General features: G+C 38.8%; 1 protein-coding gene across 1 annotated transcript; it reads left to right on the top strand.

The window, feature by feature from the left end:
* sphk2 (sphingosine kinase 2) lies at positions 1-22,793 on the top strand. Its single transcript, XM_023279480.3, has 8 exons — positions 1-476; positions 6,873-8,126; positions 12,971-13,120; positions 15,263-15,357; positions 15,433-15,548; positions 15,758-15,961; positions 16,734-18,285; positions 19,941-22,793. The coding sequence occupies exons 2-8, from the start codon at positions 7,670-7,672 to the stop codon at positions 20,001-20,003; spliced, it is 2,637 nt and encodes an 878-aa protein (XP_023135248.1). The 5' UTR covers positions 1-476; positions 6,873-7,669; the 3' UTR covers positions 20,004-22,793.
* The last annotated feature ends 706 nt before the right edge of the window (positions 22,794-23,499 follow it).

Below are 23,499 nucleotides of genomic sequence, written 5' to 3'. Positions count from 1 at the left end.
AAATAATCAATTACTTCACTGTAAGCAGGCAGCTGGTTTCCTCCGCAAAGGACACCGGGTGAAGCTGCAGCTTCTACCCGCTATCAGAGCTCCTATACCGGGTGGAGCTGCAGCTTCTACCCGCTATCAGAGCTCCTATACCGGGTGGAGCTGCAGCTTCTCCACGCTCTCAGAGCTCCTATACCGGGTACAGCTGCAGCTTCTACCCGCTCGGAGAGCCTCCAGCAGGGGTCCGGATGCTCCCTGTCAGGTGTGTTGATCCCCGGTGGTCCCCGGTGATGCAGCCCCGGTGCTGGGCCCGGCTGCGGGCGGGGGGCTCCATCCCTGATTGGAGAATGTCGGTGGGTGTTGCGGTCTCTTCCTGCTCGTCACTGGGCTTCCTCTCCGCCGCTCAGACCCGCCGCTGCTGCGTCACCGCACACTTCCTGACCGAGCCACCGCTTCGTCTGCCGTCCTGAGCGGGGAGCCAACATGAGGTAACGTGGGCCTTTTTAAACCTCCATCGTTCGGGCTTTACTTCTGTTTTTCGCTCCACCGCTGGTTGAATTTAAACCTCGAAAACTGGCCGTTTTTCGAGCTCCTCGCCCGGTTAGATCCGGATCTAGCGCCCGCTCGCTAAGGCTGCCGTATCTACGCTAACTTGTGCTCCTCAATAAACCCAAGAAAAAACAAAACAATAAACATCAGACCGGAGCTCGTCGGCGTGCCACCAGGTTGGGATATTTATTTTTATTAAAATAAAATTAAAATATTAGTTCAAACTGGTTTAAACTTGAGGTAAATCTAGGCTAGCAGACTGTTAGCCGCCGCTAGCTGAAGTTAGCTTCTGATTCGATGTTTCCTTTTGGGCCGATAAGGGAAAAATGTGACATAGCAAGTCTTTTTTTTCCACATTCCACTGCTGTAAATTTAGATTAGACATTTAGGTGAACCATTCATGTTATCTAAAAGCAATTTTTAACATTTGTGATCTTAAATCTAATCGGGAGAACGAAAAAAGGGAGATTTAACTGCTTTTTTCTCATATAAACCACATTTTTTCAGTTTCTGATGTGAAACCATAAAACGAACAGGTTGAAACCAGATTAAATGATCCTAAAGAGGCTTGAAACCAATTTCAAATGTGTGAACATGCTAAAAAATATTTCACTACTTTTTTGGCATTTTTCCCTTATTATATGTCGTTAAAATGTAGGAAAAATTAGAATTAGTGGCTCTGGATCACATTAAACCAGGTCCAGATCTAAAACTACTACATATAAACGGCTTAAACTGGTCTAGATTATATCAGAGAGGCTAAAGATTCCTTAAATCACTATATCTGATTTACTAAACCTTTGCTCTCTTTGTGAAACGGCAAAAAAATTACATTTAACGGCTTTTTCGAGTCTAGATTTTACCAGTTTTTAGACGAGTTTTGAGATTCAAAACTCGTCTAAAAACTGGTGAAATCTGGACTCTACTTCCCTACAAAGGCTGAAAATTTCTTCAAACAGTTTCTGAATTATTTCATTTGTTAAAACACAATGAAAGCAGATTTCATGAGGGTTTTTTTGTACGTAGATCAATCTAGATCAGATATATTTAGTGATTTTAGATCTGGCTCTGGTGTTTTCTTGTTTAGTTCTCAGTTTTTTCCTACATTTTATTGATGTAAAACCATTCTAGACATTTTCAGTGAAGCGTTAATGCTGTCTGAAATTCACCTTCACATTTGTGAAACCTTTATTTTGTCAAAGTAAACCTTTAGCCTCTTTTGCCTCTGATGTAATCTAGTCAGTATATCAAGGTTTTAGCAGTGAAATCTGACTTTTTTCTCCTTTTAGAAAACAGAACAAATCTAAAACTATGTAATAAAAACTCTTTATCCTCTGGAGGAACATCTAGTCCAGATCTGACCGGTCTTAGTGTGGTGGTTTTGGACTTAGACCAGGTCAAATGTGGTCTTCGACAGTAAAATCTGCTTTATTTTAGCGTTTTCCCAGTAGAAGAATGGCTTCACAAATCAGAAAGTGTGTTTTAAAGATTCTTTGTCCTCTGGAGGACGATCTAGTCCAGATATTACTGCTCTATGTGGTCTAATGTTGGGCAGAACAACCAGATATCTGCCTTTTTTAAACATTTTCATGACGTAAAACCAGGAAAGACATTTTAAGTAAAGCCTTAATGCTGTTTGAAACCTACTTTCTATTTCTGAAGTCTTTGTTGTGAAGTTTTTTTCGGTGTGGAGCCAGACTAATGTGGTCTATGTTAGAGAAAAACAGCAAAACCACCAATTTATACAGATACAATAAATGTTTTATTAATCAGTATGAATCGTTTTGTCTCATTTCTGTCATTTTGTGTCTCATTTTTGTCATTTTATGTCTTGTTTTTGTCGTTTTGTGTCTTGCTTTTGTCATTTTTTGTTGTTTTTGTTGTTATTTGTCATTCTTGCCTCGTTTTAAACTGTTTTTTTGTTTTGGACCGACTAGACTTTACAGTTGTTCCGTTGTTATTTAAGGTGGATAGGTTAATAAAACCCTCTGATGTAGAATTCAGGAAACAAGTTCTCAGATTTTGTTCATTTATTTGGGACTTAAAACTGAATTTTGTAAAATATTTAGCCTGAATTTTGAGAACTTCAAATGTTTTCAGACCTGGTTGAGTGAATAAAAGTAAGTATTTTACCTGGAAAGTCATATTTAGGGTTCAATAGCTCTAGAAATAAAACTCTAAAAGCCGTGAAATGTGGCGAGGATGCAGACAAAATAGTTTACAGCAGATCAGAACAATTAAACGGATCCAGCAGAGGCAAAAAGTTTAATTCATTCATTAATGTTGTTCAGATGTTAAAAAAACGGTCAAATCTCCTTTATTTTTCCATTTTGACAAGTTAAACTAAGGTTTCACATTTATAAAAGATCTAAAAGTGTGTTTGTGACATCTTTAAGGGTTCACTTCAAATACCTAACACTGATTTTTGTAATTAAAACGTAGAAAAAAAATTATTATTTACTGCTCCGGGCCTCATTTGACCAGGTCCAGATCTAAAACTATCATATGTAGACCAGCCGGATCTGGGTTTTATTGTCCTACAGAGTCTTTGAAATGCTGATTTGTGAAACTCTTATTTGCTAATATGCAAAAAAAGTGAGATTTCCCTGCTTTTTTGCACATATATAAGATACACAACTGATTTTATAGTGATTAAATGAGCTATCTCACTGTTTTTATAGTTTACATGTATTTATTTTTGCTGTATTTTTACATTTACGCTATCAGACAGCTGACAATAGTCACAGGAAGGACTGCAGGATAAAAGTATAAAGTATAAAAGTGAGATTTCACTGTTTTTTCACTTAAGTTCCCCTTAACTTTCCCCTTAACTGCCGGAAACGAAGCGTCGAATCAGAAGCTAACTTCGGGCTGCAGCTAACGTTGTTAGCAGCTTCAGCTAGCACCTTTATTCCAATTAAACCTCGTCATTTAAAACCGTAAACTCTTTCTCTGGGCTTGTGATGAACCCAGAGGCTGTGAAGTTCATGTAAACGGCCGCTGGGGGTTTTAACTGCCGGGGTAAAGTGAAATAAGTGAGCCGGCTAGCATCCTGTCAGAGAGCTAAGCAGATAGCGGTTAAAGTTGAGTATCTTTTAATTTGAGCTCATCTGAGCAGCAGACAGACTTGGATGAAGCTCCTCCAGAGTCTGAGCTGCTGTTGTAAGGCTGTTCCTGAGCTCAGAGGGGTACTGGGGGGTTTCTAAAAGCCCCGATGCCCCCCAGCAGCAGCAGCAGCAGCAGCAGCCTCATTGTGTTTGCAGCCAGAATTAGCCTCCACATATTATTATTATTCCTGCTGTCCCGCCCTGTTCAAGGACGACAAGGTGCAACAATGGGCATGGGGGCCTTTATCAGGCCAGGACATCAGCCAAGTATTGATTCTGTCTGCCGCAGCTTGCATAATGTTTCCTGGCTGTTATAAACCCTGAGCGATGTGAGCGGTTTATTCATTTAGGGTTTTACTGAGTGATAGTCCACTGACTGTACTTAGACACCTTCAGGTTACTGGAGACATTTTCCATCCCATAATCCACGTATTAAACCCTAAAACATCAGTAGTGTGTAAATGTTCTGGTCCTGAGACCAAATCTATAAAACTAGGAGAAAAGAATGTTTAAAATATTTTAAATCCAAAATAAATCTGAAGTTTCCCTAAAATACCATTTTTCTCTTGTCCATCCCCTGATGACCAAACTGGATCTAATAAAACAGTTAGAATCTAATTTAAATCTACTTTTATGGTTTTATTTTTTCATCCATGTCTCTGCAATTGTGGGAACATTTTTTAATCAACATAATATTTTAAATAATTATTATTATTCATGGAGCGTTTCCCACAACATATTAGCAGAACCTGGTGATGATGTTTCTGTCATTTTGTGTCTCGTTTTTGTCGTGTCTCGTTTTTGTCATTTTATGTCTTGTTTTTGTTTTGTGTCTGGTTTTGTCATTTTATGTCTTGCTTTTGTCGTTTTCTGTCTTGTTTTTGTCTTTCTGTGTTTCGTTTCTGTCATTTTTTGTCTCATATTTGTCCTTTTGTGTCTCGTTTTTGTTGTTTTGTGTCTCATTTTTGTCCTTTTGTATCTTGTTTTTGTCATTTTATGTCTTGCCTTTGTCGTTTTTTTGTCATTTTGTGTCTCGTTTCTGTCGTTTTGCATCTCATTTCTGTTATTTTGCGTCTTGTTTGGTTCATTTTGTTTCTCGTTTCTGTTGTTTTGTGTCTCGTTTTTGTTGTTTTATGCCTTGCTTTTGTCATTTTTTTTGTCTTTCTCTGTTTTGTTTTTGTCGTTTTGTGTCTCGTTTTATCGTCTTGTGTCTCATTTTTGGCCTTTTGTGTTTCATTTTTGTTGTTTTGTGTCTCATTTTTGTCATTTTGTGTGTGTTTTTGTCATTTTATGTCTTGCCTTTGTCGTTTTTTTTGTCATTTTGTGTCTCGTTTTATCGTCTTGTCTCTCGTTTCTGTCGTTTTGCATCTCATTTCTGTGATTTTGCGTCTTGTTTGGATCATTTTGTTTCTCGTTTTTGTTGTTTTGTGTCTCGTTTGGGTCATTTTATGTCTTTCGTTGTTTTGTGTCTGGTTTTGTCATTTTGTGTCTTGTTTTTGTTTTGTGTCTGGTTTTGTCATTTTGTGTCTTGTTTTTGTCGTTTTGTGTCTCGTTTGGGTCCATTTGCGTCGTCTGTGTTGTTTTGTGTCTCATTTCTGTCATTTTGCATCTTGTTTGGGTCCTTTTGCTTCTCGTTTCTGTTGTTTTGTGTCTTACTTGTGTCAGTTTGTGTCTAGTATTTGTTGATATGTGAGTGTTTTTTGTCATTTTTTTCTCGTTTGTTTCCTTTTGTGTCTCATTTAGGTTATTTTTGGTCATTTTGAGAGAACATAAAGCTAAATTCATTCAACATTAACCTTCTAAGCGTGAGAATAAAGGGATTTAAATCAGTCAGACACAGTTACTCCTGAGTCTGGTGGAAAGCTGAAAATCTGACAGTTCTTTCAGTTTCTATGGGCTGATAAAAAGTATAATTTCTGACATTTTTAGAATGCAATATGAATTTTAAACCCACTGTCAGAAAGTCATTTTCACACTTTTGTTGTGTGTGATTCAGTATTTTCATCAGGCTCATTCTGAACCTGTTTCCTTCATGGGATAAATGTGAGACTGTTGAATGAAAAACCTCTAAAGTTTAGAGTCATTTAGGTCACAGAGGACATTCACTGAATATGAAAAAAAAGCTGTGGTTATTTTCTTTCAGCCTTTCTTCCACAATAATGTGGCGTCTCAGCAGCAATCAGGATGTGTGACTCTGAGTCAGAGAGAACAGAACAGAATTATGTTATTGTCATGAAATTACTCAGAAATCTGGTGTCTGTAGCCTTACACAATCAGACGACTGCTATCTGACTGTAAATATAAAAAACAGCAAAAATTTCTCATTTGTTATCTCTTTTTTCTCATTTTGTTTCTAATTTTTATCATTTTGTATCTCTTTTTTATCATTTTGTGTTAAATATTTCTCATTTTGTGTCTCATTTTTCTCATTTTATATCTCACTTTTCTCATTTTGAATCTTTTTTCTCATTTTGTCTTTTTTCTCACTTGGCGTCTTTTTCTCATTTTGTTTCTCATTTTGTATCTCATTTTTCTCATTTTGTGTCTCATTTTTCTCATTTTGTGTCAATTTTTTCAGTTTTTTGTTGTCTCTGGTCATTTTATGTGCTTTTAGAACAGTTTTGTTTCCTTTCTGTTGTTTTGCTTCTCTTTTTTCCCTCATTTTGTCAAATTTTTCTAATTTTGTCTCTAATTGTTCTCATTTTTTTAATCAAATTTCTTCTCATTTTGTATCTCTTTTTTGTGAAAACATAAAACCAGTGAATTTTCACTTTTGGTTTTCTTCCAGGTAAAATAATAGTTTCATAAATCAGAAAGTGTGACTCTCTGGCCTCTTCAGGACTCCAATCTGTAATTCACCAGTTTTTGGAGTGTTTTTTGGTCTAAAGCAGTGAAGTCTTCCTTATTTTTTCGCTGTCAGAGGTCACTCCTTGGCTGTATTGAGGTCACGATATAAAAAGCGTCTGACCGATGTTACACTTGTGGATTTTGCTGAATGTTCTGTGCTTCAGACGCACCTTCGGTCGAAGGTTACGATGGATGTGGTGTTGCTTCACCTCCTAATCTCTTCCTCTTATCACCTCATTCCTTCTCTGTTCTGTGATGAAGCTCAACTGTTTTCCTTCTGTGCTTTAAAATCTGGTTTAATCAGCGGTGGGGTTTTATTCAGGGAGGGTCTTACATGTGAAACAGTGTCTTTATTCCACTTTTTTGCTTGTTTGCCTCCAGGAGCAGAGATCTGTGGGAGGGAACGTGAGGTTCGACTCCAGGATGAACATGACATAAAACCGAGGACTGGAACCGGCTCCTTGTTTGTCTTTTTGTTTTTTGTTTGTTTTGTTTGTTTTTTTGTCCTCGTTTTTGTCAGACTTAAAGTTTAACACTACTGTGGAGGCGGCTGCTCCTTCGTATCTCTGAGAGTCCAGATAGCAGCAGAGGAGTCAAAGGTCTGGAGAAAGCTGCACTTATCGCCTCTTTGTGGCATTAAACTGCCTTCTGGCAGCACTGAGCATGAAAACACTTCAGAAAGCTCAACTTTGTGGGTTAATTTAACTTAATTCTCGTAGCCTCCTTGTCCCAGCAAGGTGTGTTTTGATTTTTTTGTCTCATTCGCAGTCAGAGGATGTGTTTTTTTGTTAATAAGTGTGTAATTATTTAAAGTTTTGTAGCTGCTCGCTGCCTTATATCGCTCCTCGTCAGGCGGCTTTAATGTATTTTTCTACTTATGCAACCTTTGTGAAGAACTCTTTTGTTTAGACAACTGATTTTTGAGCATGTCAAAGCTGACGGATCAAACTGACCAGTTTCTGAACTTCACTGGATAAAAAAACTTGAAGAACTGGAATTTTTTTTCTGTTTTCAAATGAAGACGAGCGTCCGGCGTGGACGGACGGTTCAGTCGAAGCGCTGCAGACGAGGAGGGGTTTCAGGGATAAAGTTCTCACTCAGAGCTGCAGCTACGTCCTGATTTTCCACCACATTTACAGACAGAGAATCTGCCTCAGAGCTCACTGCCGTCCGGCAGCATGCGGTCTCCGTCCTCACCGCCTCCGGCCGAAGCCCTCCTCCACAGCCAGTTTGCCAGCTGGGGCTCCGGCGGCGGCGGCAACAACAACAGCTGCCCCAACAGCCCCGGTGGCCCCGGAGGAATGTCGCCGGCCGTCTCCCCGACACCGGTGCCGGCCTCCAGCTACGCCCTGACGCTCACCCACACCCACATCCACGTCCAGCGCCTGGCGCCTCGGCCGGGGAAGGAGGCCCGGCTGCTGCTGCCCCTGGCCGAGCTGGTGGGCTGCAGCTGCCCCCGCTCGCCAGCGCCCCCTCTGCTGGTGCTGTACTGGTACCCGCCAGGGAAGCGACGGAAAGGCGTGTCCCGGCGACGACAGGTGAGGGCCTACCTGGCCGAGAGCCGGCCGGAGGCGGAGAGGTGGTCGGCTGCTGTTCAGTGTTTACTGAGGGGGGTGAGCGTCACCGCCGACACCGGTGAGTTTAACCACATTAATTATTTTGCTGTTTATGTGGACGGGACGGGGCATATTAACCCTCGTGTCGTCCTGCGGGTCAAAATTGACCCAGTTTAAAGTTTGAAAATGTGGAAAAAAATATATTTATTTTCACAGTGAAACTTCTGATGTCCATATTTTCAGCATTTTTGGGAAATCTCTGAATATTTTTTGGTGGAAAAAAAATGTTAAAAATGTTTCTTAAGAACATTCAGAAAAAAATCAATCAAAATCCAGTGAAATTCGCTGGATTTGATTGATTTTTATGTGAATGTTCTTAAAGAAAATATTGGAAGTTTTACTGATATATATGGAATCACTTTAGATATTTTTAGGATTTTTTGGAAGATTTTTACTCATTTTTTGAAAATATTTACAAGAATTTTCTTGCCAAATTTGGGGGATTTTTGAAAAATAAAACCTTTAAGGAAAATTTTTAAGGAATTATTGGAGTTTTCTTCCTGAAGGTTTTGCAAATTTTCAGAAATTTGGGTAATTTTTTGCTGAATTTTTGGAATTTTTTTCAGACAAGGAAACAATATTTTTTGGTGCCCATAAATAAAGACAACAGGAGGGTTAATGAACGTATAATCTCATTAGTTTATACCAGATTACAGTAAATCAGCCGGATTTAGGCTAATTTCCATCCGTTGTCCCAAACATTAAAAAAAACATACAGATGGATTAAAACAATCTAGTTTTATTTCTGTTTCTGTTAGTTTGCTTGTCTTTTTTTCTCATTTTATATCTGTTTTTATTATTTAGTGTCAGATTTTTCTACCTGCTTTGTCTCTTTTTGATCATTTTATATGTTTTTAGGACAATTTTATCCCCTTTCTGTTGTTTTGCTTCTCTTTTTTCTCATTTTGTCTCTATTTTCTCATTTTGGATCTCATTTTTCTTATTTTGTGTGTTTTTCTCATTTTGTCTCATTTTTCTTATTTTGTATCTGTTTTTCTCATTTTGTATCTCTTTTTTCTCATTTTGTCTGTTTTGCTCATTTGGTATCTCCTTTTTGTCTCATTTTTCACATTTTGTCTCCTTTCTCATTTTGTTTCTCATTATGTGTCTCATTTTTCACATTTTGTCTCCTTTCTCATTTTGTTTCTCATTATGTGTCTCTTTTTTCACATTTTGTGTCTTATTTTTCTTATTTTGTATCAGATTTTTCTACTTTTTGTCTCTTTTTGATCATTTTATTTGTTTTTAGTACAGTTTTATTTCCTTTCTGTTGTTTTGCCTCTTTTTTCTCATTTTGTTTCTAATTTTTCTTATTTTCAGTTTTTTCTTATTCTGTATATAATTTTTCAAATTTTTAACTAATTTTTAACACTTTTGTCTCTTTTTCTCATTTTGTCTCTTTTCTCATTTTGTGTCAACTTTTCTTTTTTTGTGTTTTATTTTCATTTTGGTCGTTTCATATGCTTTTAGGACAGTTTTATCCCCTTTCTGTTTTTTGCTTCTCTTTTTTTCTCATTTTGTGTCTCAGTTTTCTCATTTTGAGTTTCATTTTTCTAATTTTGCCTCTCTTTTTTCTCAGAGACACGAGTAAATGTGACCTTCATGGCTGCAAATAATCATAATTTACATGATAACTGCCAAATAAAGTCCTGCACCTCTGTGGGAAAAGCACAACTAGAATATTTCTTTGATTATTTACTCTATCTCATTTTGAATTTTTTATCTAATTTTTTTTTCAATTTTTCCCATTTTTCTTGTCTCTTTGTGGTCATTTCATATGCTTTTTGGACAGCTTTATCTAGTTTCTGTTATTTTGCTTCTCCTTTTGCCTTTTGTATCTCAGTTTTCTCATTTTGAATTTAATTTTCTGATTTTGCCTCTATTTTCTCATTTTGTCAAATGTTTCTCATTTTGTATATTTTTTCTCATTTTGTATCTATTTTTTCTCATTTTCTATCTATTTTTTCTCATTTTCTATCTATTTTTTCTTATTTTGTCTCTTTTTCTCATTTTGTATGTGTTTTTTCCTCATTTTATATCGCAGTTTTGGGACTCAGAGGGCTACAATGCACAGTTTTATTTCTGTCTACAATTTTGGTATCTTGTGGGGCATAAAGGACATAAACAAGTGTTGTGTTTATTCTGAGCCAGAGTCCAAAGCCAAAGTTGGATTAAACTGAAGCTCAGATCTGCTTATAAATGACTGATTGTGTCAAAGGTACAGCAGCTCTGTTTTTATCAGCAGACCTTGATCGTTGAAACCTGCTGGAGCTAAAACAGGATTTAGAATAAGTGTTGGATTGTTTACCGCTCGGCGTCTCCTCTTTCTGCTCTGATTTGTGTCTCCTTTGTTGAGCTGAATGTCACGCTGACCCTTTCTGAACGCAGCATTTAGACATTTCAGGAACAACAAAACAAAAAGGATTAAACTAATACACCCTAAGAGGCTGTGAGGTTTAGTTTTCAGAGAGTTTTGTTTGTTTGTTTCAGGTGTCCACGTCTTTTTCTGGACTTCTTTTCTTTCCTTATCTGGTCTGAACACGTTTCTGTATCAATGAAAGCTGAACGTAGAAACGCTGAGGGTGGAGCTGCTGCTTCCTGTCGAACCTCCACATTACTGGCTTATTTATCACACAGATAGCTGCTCACTTTCCCACCAAGTTCTGACTTTTCATTAACCAACATCTTCCATTTTTTTTCTCCTTTTACTTTTTAGTCATTTTATGTGTTTTTAGGACAGTTTTATTCCCGAATTCTGTTGTTTTGTCTCGTTTTTTTCTCATTTTGTATCTAATTTTTAAATTTTGTATCTTGTTTTTCTCATTTTGCGTCTAATTTTTCTCATTTTGTTTCTCATTTTGTGTCTCATTTTCTATCTTTTCTCATTTTGTTTCTCATTTTTATCATTTTGTCTCAGATTGTTCTATTTTTTAGTCTCTTTTTGGTCTTTTTATCTGTTTTTATGACAATTTTATTTCCTTTCTGCAGTTTTGCCTCTATTTTCTCTCATTTTGTTTCTCTTTTCTCATTTTGTCTCTTTTTTCTCATTTTGTGTCTCATTTTTCTCAATTTGTGTCACATTTTTCTAAGTTTTTTGTCTCTTTTTGGTCATTTTATCTGTTTTTAGGACAGTTTTATTCAAGTTTCTGTTGTTTTGCCTCTCATTTTTCTAATTTTATTCCATTTTTTGGTCTCGTTTTGGTCATTTTATATGCTTTTGGGACCGCTTTATCTCGTTTCTGTTGTTTCACTTCTCTTTAGACTTTATCTTTAACTCTCTGTTGTGAGCTGTGATCAAGCTGTTTGTAATTTCCCTCCATTCCTCTGATTTTCCTTCATGTGCTGCTTTATTCATGACTCTCTTTCTGTGTGTTTTCATGCTGATACAGCTGTGGTTAGTTGGCTTTCCTGCAGATTTGCTGCGGTGTTGTTTGTTGCGTAATGTCGGATTATCTGACAGCTTTTTCATCTCCTCCCACTGAACCACATCTTAGAGATTTATATTTATTCTGAGCTGGACTGATGACAGATGAGCGTGTTTGTTTAGATAGATCTTAAATGTTGTCTACTCTCAGATGTACGTCGTTGCTAATTGAAATTGTAGGATTGTGAATGCTTTAGCTCTTTTTTTTACCACCTTTAATTCCTATCTTGTTCATGCTACAGGTGTCTTTTGCTATTTATCTGAACTGAATTGAAAAGCAGATAACGTACAGTAGATTAAAACAGGTCCTGTGAGGTGAAAAATAGGAGAAAGTCCAGGGTTGAGCAACGCCGTAATAACAGCTTAGTTTACGTCCTACTTGGCCGGACCAGAAAATGAAATCCTGGACAAAAACTCCTTTGGTTTTAATCCAGAAATCCACCGGCAGGTTTGAAAGGCGTGTTATCTTCTTAAAAAAGTCACCAACATAACACAATTTATCAGCCAGAAACTGCAAAAACAAAACCAGATAACACAGTTCAGTTGGTAAAATGAACCAAATCCAAGCTTAAAATTGTGATATTTCATCAAAATTTCACAGCATTAACACGACAACGTGTCTGATAAACTAAAAGAAAATCATGTGTCGCTGTCAACAGTGTGAATGAGTAATTATCATTTTTCTCTCATTTTTCTCATTTTGTCTTTTTCTTATGTTGTGTCTCTTTTTTCATTTTGTCTCATTTTTCTCATTTTGTCTATTTTCTTTTGTATCTCTTTTTTTCTCATGTTGTATCTCATTATTCACATTTTGTATCTTTTTTCAAACTTGTCTCATTTTTCTTATTTTGTATCTCTGCTCGTTTTGTATCTCTTTTTCTCATTTTTCACATTTTATATCCTTTTTTCTCATTTTATAACTCTTTTTTTTTTTTTTTAAAGAATCACAACTAGTTAAAATGGAACCAAAAACAAGAGTTCAGTGGATTAATTTACTCTTATCATCTACTTTCTTTATTTTAATACAGAATTTTTTAAGAAGTCTGCTACCTCGTCCCCATTTTGTGTCTCAGTTTTCTCATTTTGTATCTCATTTTAGTAATTTTTTAAAAATCTAATTTTTCTCTTTTGTATCTTTTTTCTCATTTTGTATCCCATTGTTCTAATTTGTATCTAATCTTTTACATTTTTTAATCTAATTTTTCTCACTTTGTATCTTTTTTTTAATTTTATGTCTAATTTTTTGCATTTTGAATCTCATTTTTCACATTTTGCATCTCTTTTTTCTCACTTTGTATCTCTTTTTTCTCACTTTATGTCTAATTTTTCTCATTTTATATCTCTTATGTCTCCCAGTGAGTTAAAATCAAACCGAAAACAGGAATTCAGTGGTTTAATTTGGTCCTATCGTCTATTTTCTTTCTTGTTTTTTAATACAGAATTTTCAAGAAGTCTGCTACCTCGTCCCAGGCGACTGCTGTTATTGGTCAATCCCTTCAGTGGGCGTGGCCAAGCAATGCAGTGGTGTCAGACCCACATCCTGCCAATGATCCGAGAGGCCAACATCAGCTACAACCTGATCCAGACAGGTAACAGCTCACCTGGTCAGCCACATTTACATTAAACACAGTCCAGTTAATACATGTCCGATATCTGTCAGAGTTTAGCCTCATTTCTGAGAGGACTTTTATCCTGTTTTATGCTCAAAGGTGGGAAATATTTCATCTCAGAGATTATTTGTTCCATTGGTTCGATGTTAAGGGGCAGTGGTGGTGCAACAGTTAAGTCTCTGGACTACTGATCAGAAGGTCAGAGGTTCAAGCCCCGATGTGGCCACTGTTGGGCCCTTGAGCAAGACCCTTAACCCTTCCTGCTCCAGGGGGCGCTGTACTGTGGCTGACCCATCGCTCTGACTCCCCCAACTGGGGAGATATGCGAAAATCAGAATTTCCCCTCGTGGGATTAATAAGGGATAATAAAATAAAAATAAAATAAAATAAAAAAATAAAGCCTCATTTTAAACATTTCTCAGAGCAATCCTTCATCAAAACTTCAGAATTTCAATTAAGCAGCAAACAGACACATAAAAATAAAATATAGTTTGGACTTGATTGTCTTTTCTTAAGAATTTCTGCTTAACCATTTTCCTGAACATTTTACTGCACAAAATATGGATATTTATAAAGATAACTGTGAATTTTCAGCTTGATATAGCAAGCATTTACTATGAAAAAGAATCATAAATCCCCCATCGACCCACTTCCATCATTAATTCAATCTGAGTCTGTTTGAACAACAACATGAGAGGAACTATTAAAGATTAAAAAAAAAATGAAAATTTCTCTCTTATTTCTCATCATGTCATTGATCCAGAATCTGCAATATTGGACAGTAGATCAATAATCTCTGATTATGGAGGAGATGAAATATGAAAAAACAGGTTTCATGTCATTTTAGAAACTCTGAGTCCTTGTGGACGAGTTCTGAGTCATTTCAGGTCCATTTTGTGCTGTTTTATTCACTAATTTAGTGTCATTTTAGACACTTCAGTAATTATGGACAGTTTTTTTTAGTAATTTTGAGCAATTTATACCAAATTTTAGATTATTTGAGTCATTTTCGTCAATTTTTAAGTCAATTTGGATCTTTTTTGGTCTAATTTTGAACAGTTCTTTAGTCATTGGAGACTATTATTAATCCAATTTTGGATAATTTAACAGATTTTGAAGAAATTTTGAATAGTTTTGGAAAATTTTATCCAGTTTTATTTATTACATTTCAGTCAGTTTGAACAATTTCTATCTGATTTTAAATAACCTGAGACATTCTGGATGATTTTTCTGTAATTATGGAGAATTTTAAGACTTTTTGGACAACTTTTCAATAATTATGTACAGTTTTTGAGTAATTTAAAACAGTTTATACCTAATTTTAGATTATTTGAGTCATTTTGGTCAATTTTTAAGTCAATTTGGATCATTTTTGGTCTAATTTTGGACACTTCTTTAGTCATTGAAGACCATTTTTTATCCAATTTTGGACTGTTTAACAGATTTTATTCACCAATTTAGTGTCATTTTGATCACTTTGAGTCATTCTGGAAAGTTTCAAGTCACTGTAGACCAGAAACACATAATTTTATCTCTGATTTGGATCGTAAAATATGGATATTTATAAAGATATTCTGAAATAAAATTTGTTTTATAGTTGAAATCAAACAATCTTTGATTACGGGTGAGTTGAAAGATGAAAAAAACATTGAATCTATCATGAAAAGTTCCATCTTTGAGCTTATTAACCATAAGACTGCTCATCAGAAGGTAAGTAGTGATATTTTCTGAACCTCATGTAGCTGCAGGTCACAATAATACTAAACTAAACATGTAAAATATGCAGCTTTGACAAAGTTGTAGCACAAGAACTAAGATATTAGTAGATCGTCTGATCCAAGTAGAGTTCTGGAGTTTCAGATGATTTTACAGAGAGAAAAGTTCAGGTTTTAATGTTTCATAGTTCCTCAGATGTTGTTGTTCAAACAGATTTCAAAGATTATCTCAGGAGGTATTTGAGATGTGAAGCTAAAATCTCTCAAACATCTTTCTAAATATTCATATTTTGTGCTTGGATTTTTTCAGGCAAATCAGAGATGAATATGCTGTGAAAATGTGATGATTTTGGGATAAAATGAGCCTCATTTACAGCAGAACTTTACCCTGATAAACCTGTTTCAGAGCGTCAGAACCACGCCAGAGAGCTCATCAGAGAGATTTCTCTGCAGGAGTGGGACGGCATCATCATCATCTCTGGAGACGGTCTGCTGCATGAGGTCGGTAAAACTGGAATATACCGCTGGATTTACAGGTTTTCTACATCTCTAATGTGTTTATTTGTGCTCCTGCAGGTGATTAACGGACTGATGGAGCGGCCGGACTGGGAACAAGCAATAAAAACACCTGTCGGCATTCTGCCCTGCGGCTCTGGGAATGCACTGGCTGGATCCATCAACCACCACGCAGGGTAGGACGGCACAGAAATGACCACAAAGAGACGCAGAACAACCACAAAGACACACAAAATCCAATAAAGTGGTTACAAGGAGCTAAAAATGCTGAAAGATTTCTTCTCCAAACGTCAGTGTTTGTGTTTATTATCTGTATCTCTGTTTGTTCACCTCTTCCTCTAGCTCCCTGACGGCAGCTTGTTTGTGTCCTCTCCACCTCCCTCAGGTATGACATGTGCCTTCGAGAGCCCCTCCTGTTGAACTGCTGCTTCCTGCTGTGTCGAGGCGGCGTCTGTCCCATGGACCTGGTCTCCGTCACCACCAGCCCCTCCGCCTCCAACAGCAGTCGGCCTTCATCCCCCAGGAGGCTGTTCTCCTTCCTGTCGGTCGCCTGGGGCTTCGTGTCCGACGTCGACATTGAGAGCGAGAGGTAGGAGCTGCTCCTAATCCCAGTCTGAGGTTTAACATTTAACAGCTAGTAAAGTTTAACTAGAGCTGCTTGATAACGTTTAACAGCTACACTGGTTTAGAGTTACAGGAATCTGAAATTCACTTCTTCAAACATACGGTGACTCTGAATCTAGGAGCAAATACAGCAGCCGTTTAACGACAAACGGCAAAAATGACGACATAAAGCCAAAAAATTACCACAAAGAGGCACAAAACAATCACAGAGACACAAAACAACCACAAAGAAACAAAAAAAACACAAAAGCCAATGAAATTACCACAGAGGGACACAAAATATACACAAAAGCCTAAAAACGACTACAAAAAGACAACAAAAGACCACAGTCAGACACAAAACAACCACAGAAACCAATAAAATGACTACAAAAAGCCAAAAATGACAACATAAGGATTATTCTTTTAAAAAGGTAATTAATCCTGATATTTTCAAACCTCAAAATTTCGTTGTACATATGTCCAATGGCAATAAAGGCATTTGATTTGATGTGATTTTGCTGATATTTGTAGTAATAAATTGTATATATTAGAGCTTAAAAATGTTAAATATTTTAGCTTTAAACTTCAAAAATCTGTATTTTTTAGATGTTAAGTTTCCAGTGAGCGACCCTGAGAATTCAAACATCCTTATTTTTCTTGTTTCTCTGTGTTCCTGGATTCTGCGCTTCTGGAACGTTTTATTTCTGCCAGCTTTTCTCCAGATTTATTTCCTCTCCTGTGAATCTGGTCTGCAGGTACCGAGGTCTGGGCTCAGCTCGCTTCACTTTAGGAACTCTGGTCCGGATCGCCTCCCTGCGCTCCTACAAAGGCCGGCTCTCCTACCTCCCCCCCTCCATGGTGGCCTCCTCTCCGGACGCCACGCCCCCCCCCCCCAGGAGGCCGCTGTCCCGCAGCATCACCGAGGGCCTGGAGGGCTTCTGCAGGACGCCCATCCACCGGACCTGCTCCGACATGGGCATCAGCGAGCAGAGGAGCCTCCGCCGGGGGGAGGGAGAGAGGGAGAAGGAGGAGAGGCAGAGGGAGAGGGAGAGGAGGAGGGAGAGAGCCAGGGGGGGAGGAGGAGGAGGAGCCGGAGTGGTGAGAGCCAGCAGCCTGGCCGAGGACCGGGAGAGAGAGGGGGAGCTGGAGGTGGAGGTGGAGATGGAGGAGAAGTCCGGGACCAGCTCCGAGTCCAACGAACGGGACGAGAGGCTTGAGAGGATCCGGCACGAGGAGGAGGACCGGGGGAGGGACGAGGAGGAGGACTGGGGGAGGGACGAGGGGGAGAACCACCGGGGGAGGGATGGGGTTCTGCAGGCCAGAGAGCTGGGGGAGGAGGACCAGGGGAGGGATGGACACATGGGGGAGCGCTACCACCTGGACCTGGGCCGGGAGGCCGACGAGGAGCCGGAGAGCTTCCAGGAGGAGCTGCAGGAGAACCGGCGGAGGAAGAACTCGGCTCCATCCAGCCAGATCTCCAACGCCCTGTTCGTCCCGGAGGATTCTGGACCTCCGTACAGCGTGGAGGACCTGAACGGAACCTTCTACCAGAAGGACTCGTACCCGCTGGACGTGTCCCGGGAGCGCTCCCTCACCATCTCCTCCCCCTTCAGACACTCCCCCTTCTCCTACAAGCCCAAGACCCTGGACCAGAACCAGAACCAGAACCGGCCCAGACCGCTGTCGCTGCTGCAGCACTCCCACTCCAACTCTCTGCCCCCGAAGCTGCCCTCCCTGTCCCTGTCCCTGTCCCCCACGCCGCCCTCCTCCCCGTCCTGCGCCTCCCCCCACTCCTCGTCCTTCCTGGCCCCCCGTCCCAACACCCCCGGCTCCTCGTCTCCGTCCCCGTTGCTCCGGACTCCATCCTCCTCCTTCAGCTTTGACCTGGCCGAGCCGGCCGGGCCCCTGAAGGGCCGTCCGTCGGTGCCGCTGCCCCCGGATCTGCCCCGGGACCACCTGCTGCCCCCCCTGGACCAGCCGCTGCCCACCAGGGACTGGGTCACCATCGAGGGGGACTTTGTGCTGGTCCTGGCCCTGTACCAGACCCACTTGGGGGCCGACCTGCACGCCGCCCCCCAGGCCCGCTTTGATGACGGGCTGATCCACCTGACCTTCGTGCGGGCCGGGATCTCCAGGGCGACGCTGCTGCGGCTGTTCTTCGCCATGGAGAGAGGAACCCACCACTCGGTCAGCTCGCCCTACGTCAGCCACGTCTCCTGCCGAGCCTTCAGGCTGCAGCCGCTGTCGGCCCGGGGAACCCTGACCGTGGACGGGGAGCTGGTTCCGTACGGACCGCTGCAGGCCCAGGTGAGGACCGGGAGGAGCTGATCGCAGCAAAACCAATCAGTGTTTGATTGATAGTTTTTCTGTAGTTTTTATCACAATTTTCAGCTCAGATTTTTAAATTTTCCTGACGGAACGAAACGTCACTCTTGAGTGGTTCTCAGACCATGAGGAAATAGAAATAAATCCAACTATATTTTCAGTTTTTACAGCTTCTATCTCTGATTATTTGTAGAATTATGACAATTTTTCTTTCTTTTTTTCTATTTTTGAAGGGAACTGGCCTTTCAAAGCTGCTGGTGGTTTCTTTTGTTAAGTTTTTACAGACTTTGGTTCATGCAACTGTTTATTTTGGCAGATTTTTAAATGTAGACTAAAGTTTTTTTTAAATTCACAATTTTAGGCTCAGATTTTTTAATTTTCCTGACAGAACCAAGTGATTATTGGTTTAATTTTGCCAGTTTTTCTTTTTTAAAAGTTTTTTAACTTTGCTTCATGTAGACGCTTTATTTCAGACGATTTTTTAAATGACCAAACGTCACTCATGAGTGGTTCTCAGACCATGAGAAAATAGAAAATCCAACGATATTTTCAGTTTTTACAGCTTCTATCTCTGATTATTGGTAGAATTTTGACAATTTTTCTTTCTTTTTTAAAGTTTTTTACAGACTTTGCTTCATGCAAACGGTTTATTTCAAACAATTTTTTAAACGACACGAGACTAAAGTTCATTTGAACAAATTTCCCGATTTTCAGCTCAGATTTGGATCATTTTCTTGACAGAATCAAGTGATTACTGGTAGAATTTTGCTTTTTTTGTTTTTATACAGACTTTGGTTCATGCAGACGGTTTATTTTTGGCAAATTTTTAAATGTAGACTAAGTTTTTTTGAGGAAATATCACAATTTTATGCTTTTTCCTGACAGAACCAATTGATTATCAGTTTAATTTTGACAATTTTTCATTCTTTTTAAAAAATTTTACAGACTTTACTTCATGCAAACAATTTATTTTAGACATTTTTTTAAATGAGATGTATAGAATTCAGTTATTTTAAAGAAATATTACAATTTTAAGCTCCCGATTTTTAAAATTTTCCTGACAGAACCAATTGGTTGATGGCTTAATTTTGCCAATTTTTCTTCCTTTTTTTATTTTTACAGACTTTGCTTCATGTAAACGGTTTATTTTAGAAATGCAGTATGAAGTTATTTTTTCGCAATCACAATTTTTTTCACAATTTTCAGCTCAGATTTGGTTTTATTTTTCCAATTTTTTCTATTTTTTAAACATTTTACAGACTTTGATTCATTCAAACTGTTTATTTTTGGCTGATTTTTAAATGTAGACTAAAGTTATTATCTTTTTTAATATCACTATTTTCAGCTCAGATTTTTTAAATTTACCTGACGGAACCAAACGTCACTCATGAGTGGTTCTCAACCATCAGGAAATAGAAAATCCAACAATATTCTCAGTTTGTACAGCTTCTAGCTCTGATTATGGGTTGAATTTTGCCAGTTTTTTTGTCTTTTTTAATTTTTTTTGAAGGAAGCTGGCCTCTCTAAGCCGCTGGTGGTTTTGTGCTTCAGGAGTTTGATGGATTTCCAGTTTTAACGCCATATTTCCTCATTAAACCTGTAGTTTTCTGCTGATTACTGATGGGTTTCTCCCTCAGGTCCATCCCTCCATGGCTCGGCTGATTGTCGGAGACTCCGGGGTGAAGATCGCCAGATTCTAATCAGGGATGGTCCACATATCTGCTGTGATCTCTGTCTCCATCCAGACTCTCAGATGTTTTTCTGAGGATTAGTTGAAGGGATGAAGCACCGATCCACGCCTGCAGGGATTAAAGAATGTTGCACAGAGAGCCTCGGATGACCAAGAGGGAAGAACAATCGAATGTTTCTGGCTGTTTTTGTTGTTTTTTCCGTGCAGATAGTGCATGTGTGGGATGTATACGTCGTAGCACGCATGCAGAGAAAGCACTACCTGGTTTTTGCCTTACAGTGAGATTAAACCCAGAGTTTAGATTTTAACCTCCGTCCAGACGTTGCTCCCTGAGAGGAACGCCTTTTCTGACGCCAGACAGAGCAGCCGAACCTTTACCCTTTCCTTTCCTAACCTCCTATCAGGCAGGAGAACGTCTCTGAGCATGCTAGTCGGCCTAAAGTTAGCGATGCTTTTCAGGTCGAAGCTTTTCAGTTTGTTTGAGCCGTTGAGCGGCGTCTCTGCAGTGGATGTCAGTGATATCAGCTTCTTGCAGCCTGTTGAACATAAAATAAAAACGTCTGAACAAAAACGAGCTTTCAAGAATCACAGCCTTAAGCGGCGTGTTCACGAGATGAGTTTCTCCCACGTCTGAAAATCTTCCACATGTTGATCGGTCACTAGAGGTCACTAGAGGTCACGTGACCAAACACAGAGGCTCGGCCGCAAACTTTCTCTTTTATTTCCAAAACACTTCAGCGAAAAGTATTTCTGAAAGCATTTGAGGCGAGAAATAAGAGTCGTTTAGGACAATTTTCAATCATTTTGTGGACGGTTCAGAGCATGTTGAACTGTTTTTACCTCTTTTATTACACGTTTTAAGTTACTTTAGGGGACTTTGACTCATTCTGGGCAGTTTTTAATTCATTTTAGACTCGTTTTAAGACATTTTGGACAACCTCCCTGTCACTTTGCGCAATTCTGAGTCCTTTAGGACAATTTTTAAGTTGCTTTCAAAGCATTTTTAACTCTCTTAAATCCATTTTTTACATATTATGTTACTTTAGGCGATTTTGAGTCATTTTCAACAATTTTTGAGTCATTTTGGACAGGATTCCAGTCATTTTGGGTGATTTTGAGTCCTTCAGGAATTTTTAAGTCATTTGGGGGCAAGTTTCAAATTTTACCTCATTTAAGATATGTTTTAAGTTACTTTAGGTGATTTGGAGGCATTTTGGACTGGATTCCAGTCATTCTGGTCAATTTTGAATCATTTTTGGCAGTTTGTGCAAAATGACTCAAAAATTGCCAAAAGTAAAATGAAATGTGTCATAAATGAGACAAAAACTGCTACTTTAAAATGCTTTGAAGACAACTTAAAATTTGCTCTAAAAGACTCAAAATTGGGCAAAATGACTCGAAGCTCGTCCAAAATGTCTTTAAAGGTGTCTCAAATTAATTAAAAACTGGCAAAAATGATTAAAAATTGCCCAAAATCACTCAAAAATTGCCCCAAAATGACTCCAAATCACCTAAAGTATCTTAAAATCTGCCATGAATAAGTTAACAACAGTTTAAATGCTTTGAAAATTGTCCTAAAGGACTCAAAATTGTCCGGAATGACTGGAATCCTGTCCAGAATGAGTCCAAAATTGTTGAAAAGGACTCAAGGTTGCTTAAAGTAACTTAAAACATGTCATAAATGAGTTGAAAAGGACTTAAAATTGGGCAAAATGACTCAAATCTTGTCCAAAATGTTTTTAAAACGTGTCAAAAGTTAATTAAATGCTGCAAAAAGTGAAATCTCAGAAATCTCAAAAATCCACTAAAGTAACTTAAAACGTGTCATAAATGAGGTAAAAACAGTTTAACATGCTCTGAAACTTCCACAAAATGACTTAAAACTGTCCTAAATCACTCTTATTTCTCGCCCTAAATGCTTTCAGAAATACTTCTCGCTGAAGTGTTTTCAAAATAAAAGAGAAAGTTTGCGGCCGAGCCTCTGTGTTTTCAAACTGAAAGCGTGGTCACGTGACCTCTAGCGACCAATAAGCATGCCGGGATTTTCAGATGCGGGAAAACGCATCCAGTGGACGCGAACCTTCAGCCCTCGGCAACGTTTTAGAATCTTTCCAAGCCGAGGAATTTATTGTGCACAGAAACACGACACTAGCAGTAGCTTTAAGACGCTATCAGTAACACAGTCGGAGACACTAGTAGATGTAGAATAACAGACGGAGCTCATTATTCTGGAGGTAGGACTGTTTACAGAAACACTGATTAGAGGAGACGAATAAAAAAATACTAAATCTGAGAATGAAATGTGTTCTAATGATAGAAACCTGCTGATGTTCTGGGATGGATTGAAATCTTTAGCATGTGCAATGTTTGAATCAGAAGTTGTGCCAACGTTCCTCATCGACTTACTGTAACGTCTCGGACAAATCAATGCCTTTGTATGATCAAAAAATAAAGAAGTGAAGAAATAAAAGCCCGGAAGTTCCGGCTTGTTGATCATGAACTGTTCAAGCTGCAGAAAATGGAGTTTTTTGGTTGTTTATTTTGTTTGTTTATTTGTTTGCTTGTCTCCCACCATCACACTGTGCTTCCAACACGTTTATCACCAAATAGAAGAAGCTTCACGTCACACTTTTAGTTTTTCTGCCAAAAGGTTTGGTCTCCATGTTGAAGAGATGAGCTGGGACCCAACCCATAATTATGACTAAGAACCATGAAGATATCTACACAGACAGTGTACAGTTAATAGTTCGATATGGTTTTCAATAAATGGAACTTCATACGTTTGTCTGGAGCAAATTCATCCATTTCTTTGTGTGTGTTTTTTGACATTTGTTTTTACAAAAAAGATTTGGGCAAAATTGGACAAAATGATTCAAAATTCCCCAAAAAGACTTAAAAATTGTCCTAAAGGACTTAAAATTGCCCAGAATGACTGGAATCCTGTCCAAAAAGACTTAAAATTTGTTGAAAATGACTCAAAATTGCTTAAAGTAACTTAAAATGTGTCAGAAATTAGTCAAAAACTGTTTAAAATGAGGGCTGCACAGTGGCGTAGTGGTTAGCACTTTCGCCTTGCAGCTAGAAGATCCCTGGTTCGCGTCCCGGCTTTCCCGGGATCTTTCTGCATGGAGTTTGCATGTTCTCCCTGTGCATGCGTGGGTTTTCTCCGGGTACTCTGGCTTCCTCCCACAGTCCAAAAATATGCTGAGGTTAATTGATCATTCTAAATTGCCCGTAGGTGTGAATGTGAGAGTGATTGTTTGTCTTTGTATGTAGCCCTGTGACAGACTGGTGACCTGTCTAGGGTGTCCCCTGCCTTCACCTGAGTCAGCTGGGATAGACTCCAGCCCCCCCATGACCCTAGTGAGGATTAAGTGGTGTATAGATAATGGATGGATGGATGTTTAAAATGACTTAAAAATTGTCCTAAAGGATTCAATCGTGCAAAATGACTTCAAAATGCCCAGAATGACTGGAATTCTGTCCAATATGACTCACTGACTCAA

The sequence above is a fragment of the Amphiprion ocellaris genome, chromosome 9 (assembly GCF_022539595.1).
Source record: "Amphiprion ocellaris isolate individual 3 ecotype Okinawa chromosome 9, ASM2253959v1, whole genome shotgun sequence".
In the NCBI taxonomy this organism is placed as follows: domain Eukaryota; kingdom Metazoa; phylum Chordata; class Actinopteri; family Pomacentridae; genus Amphiprion; species Amphiprion ocellaris.
Note: the sequence above shows the minus strand (reverse complement) of the source record. Positions and strands in the feature narration are given on the sequence as shown.

What these genes read in the sequence shown, in the direction of transcription:
- sphk2 (XM_023279480.3), top strand. Translation starts at nt 7,670, where the DNA reads ATGCGGTCTCCGTCCTCACCGCCTCCGGCCGAAGCCCTCCTCCACAGC. An exon ending in GAGACGGTCTGCTGCATGAG is followed by an intron (nt 15,358 to 15,432) that starts GTCGGTAAAACT and finishes GTGCTCCTGCAG; the next exon opens with GTGATTAACGGACTGATGGA. An exon ending in ACGGACCGCTGCAGGCCCAG is followed by an intron (nt 18,286 to 19,940) that starts GTGAGGACCGGG and finishes TTTCTCCCTCAG; the next exon opens with GTCCATCCCTCCATGGCTCG.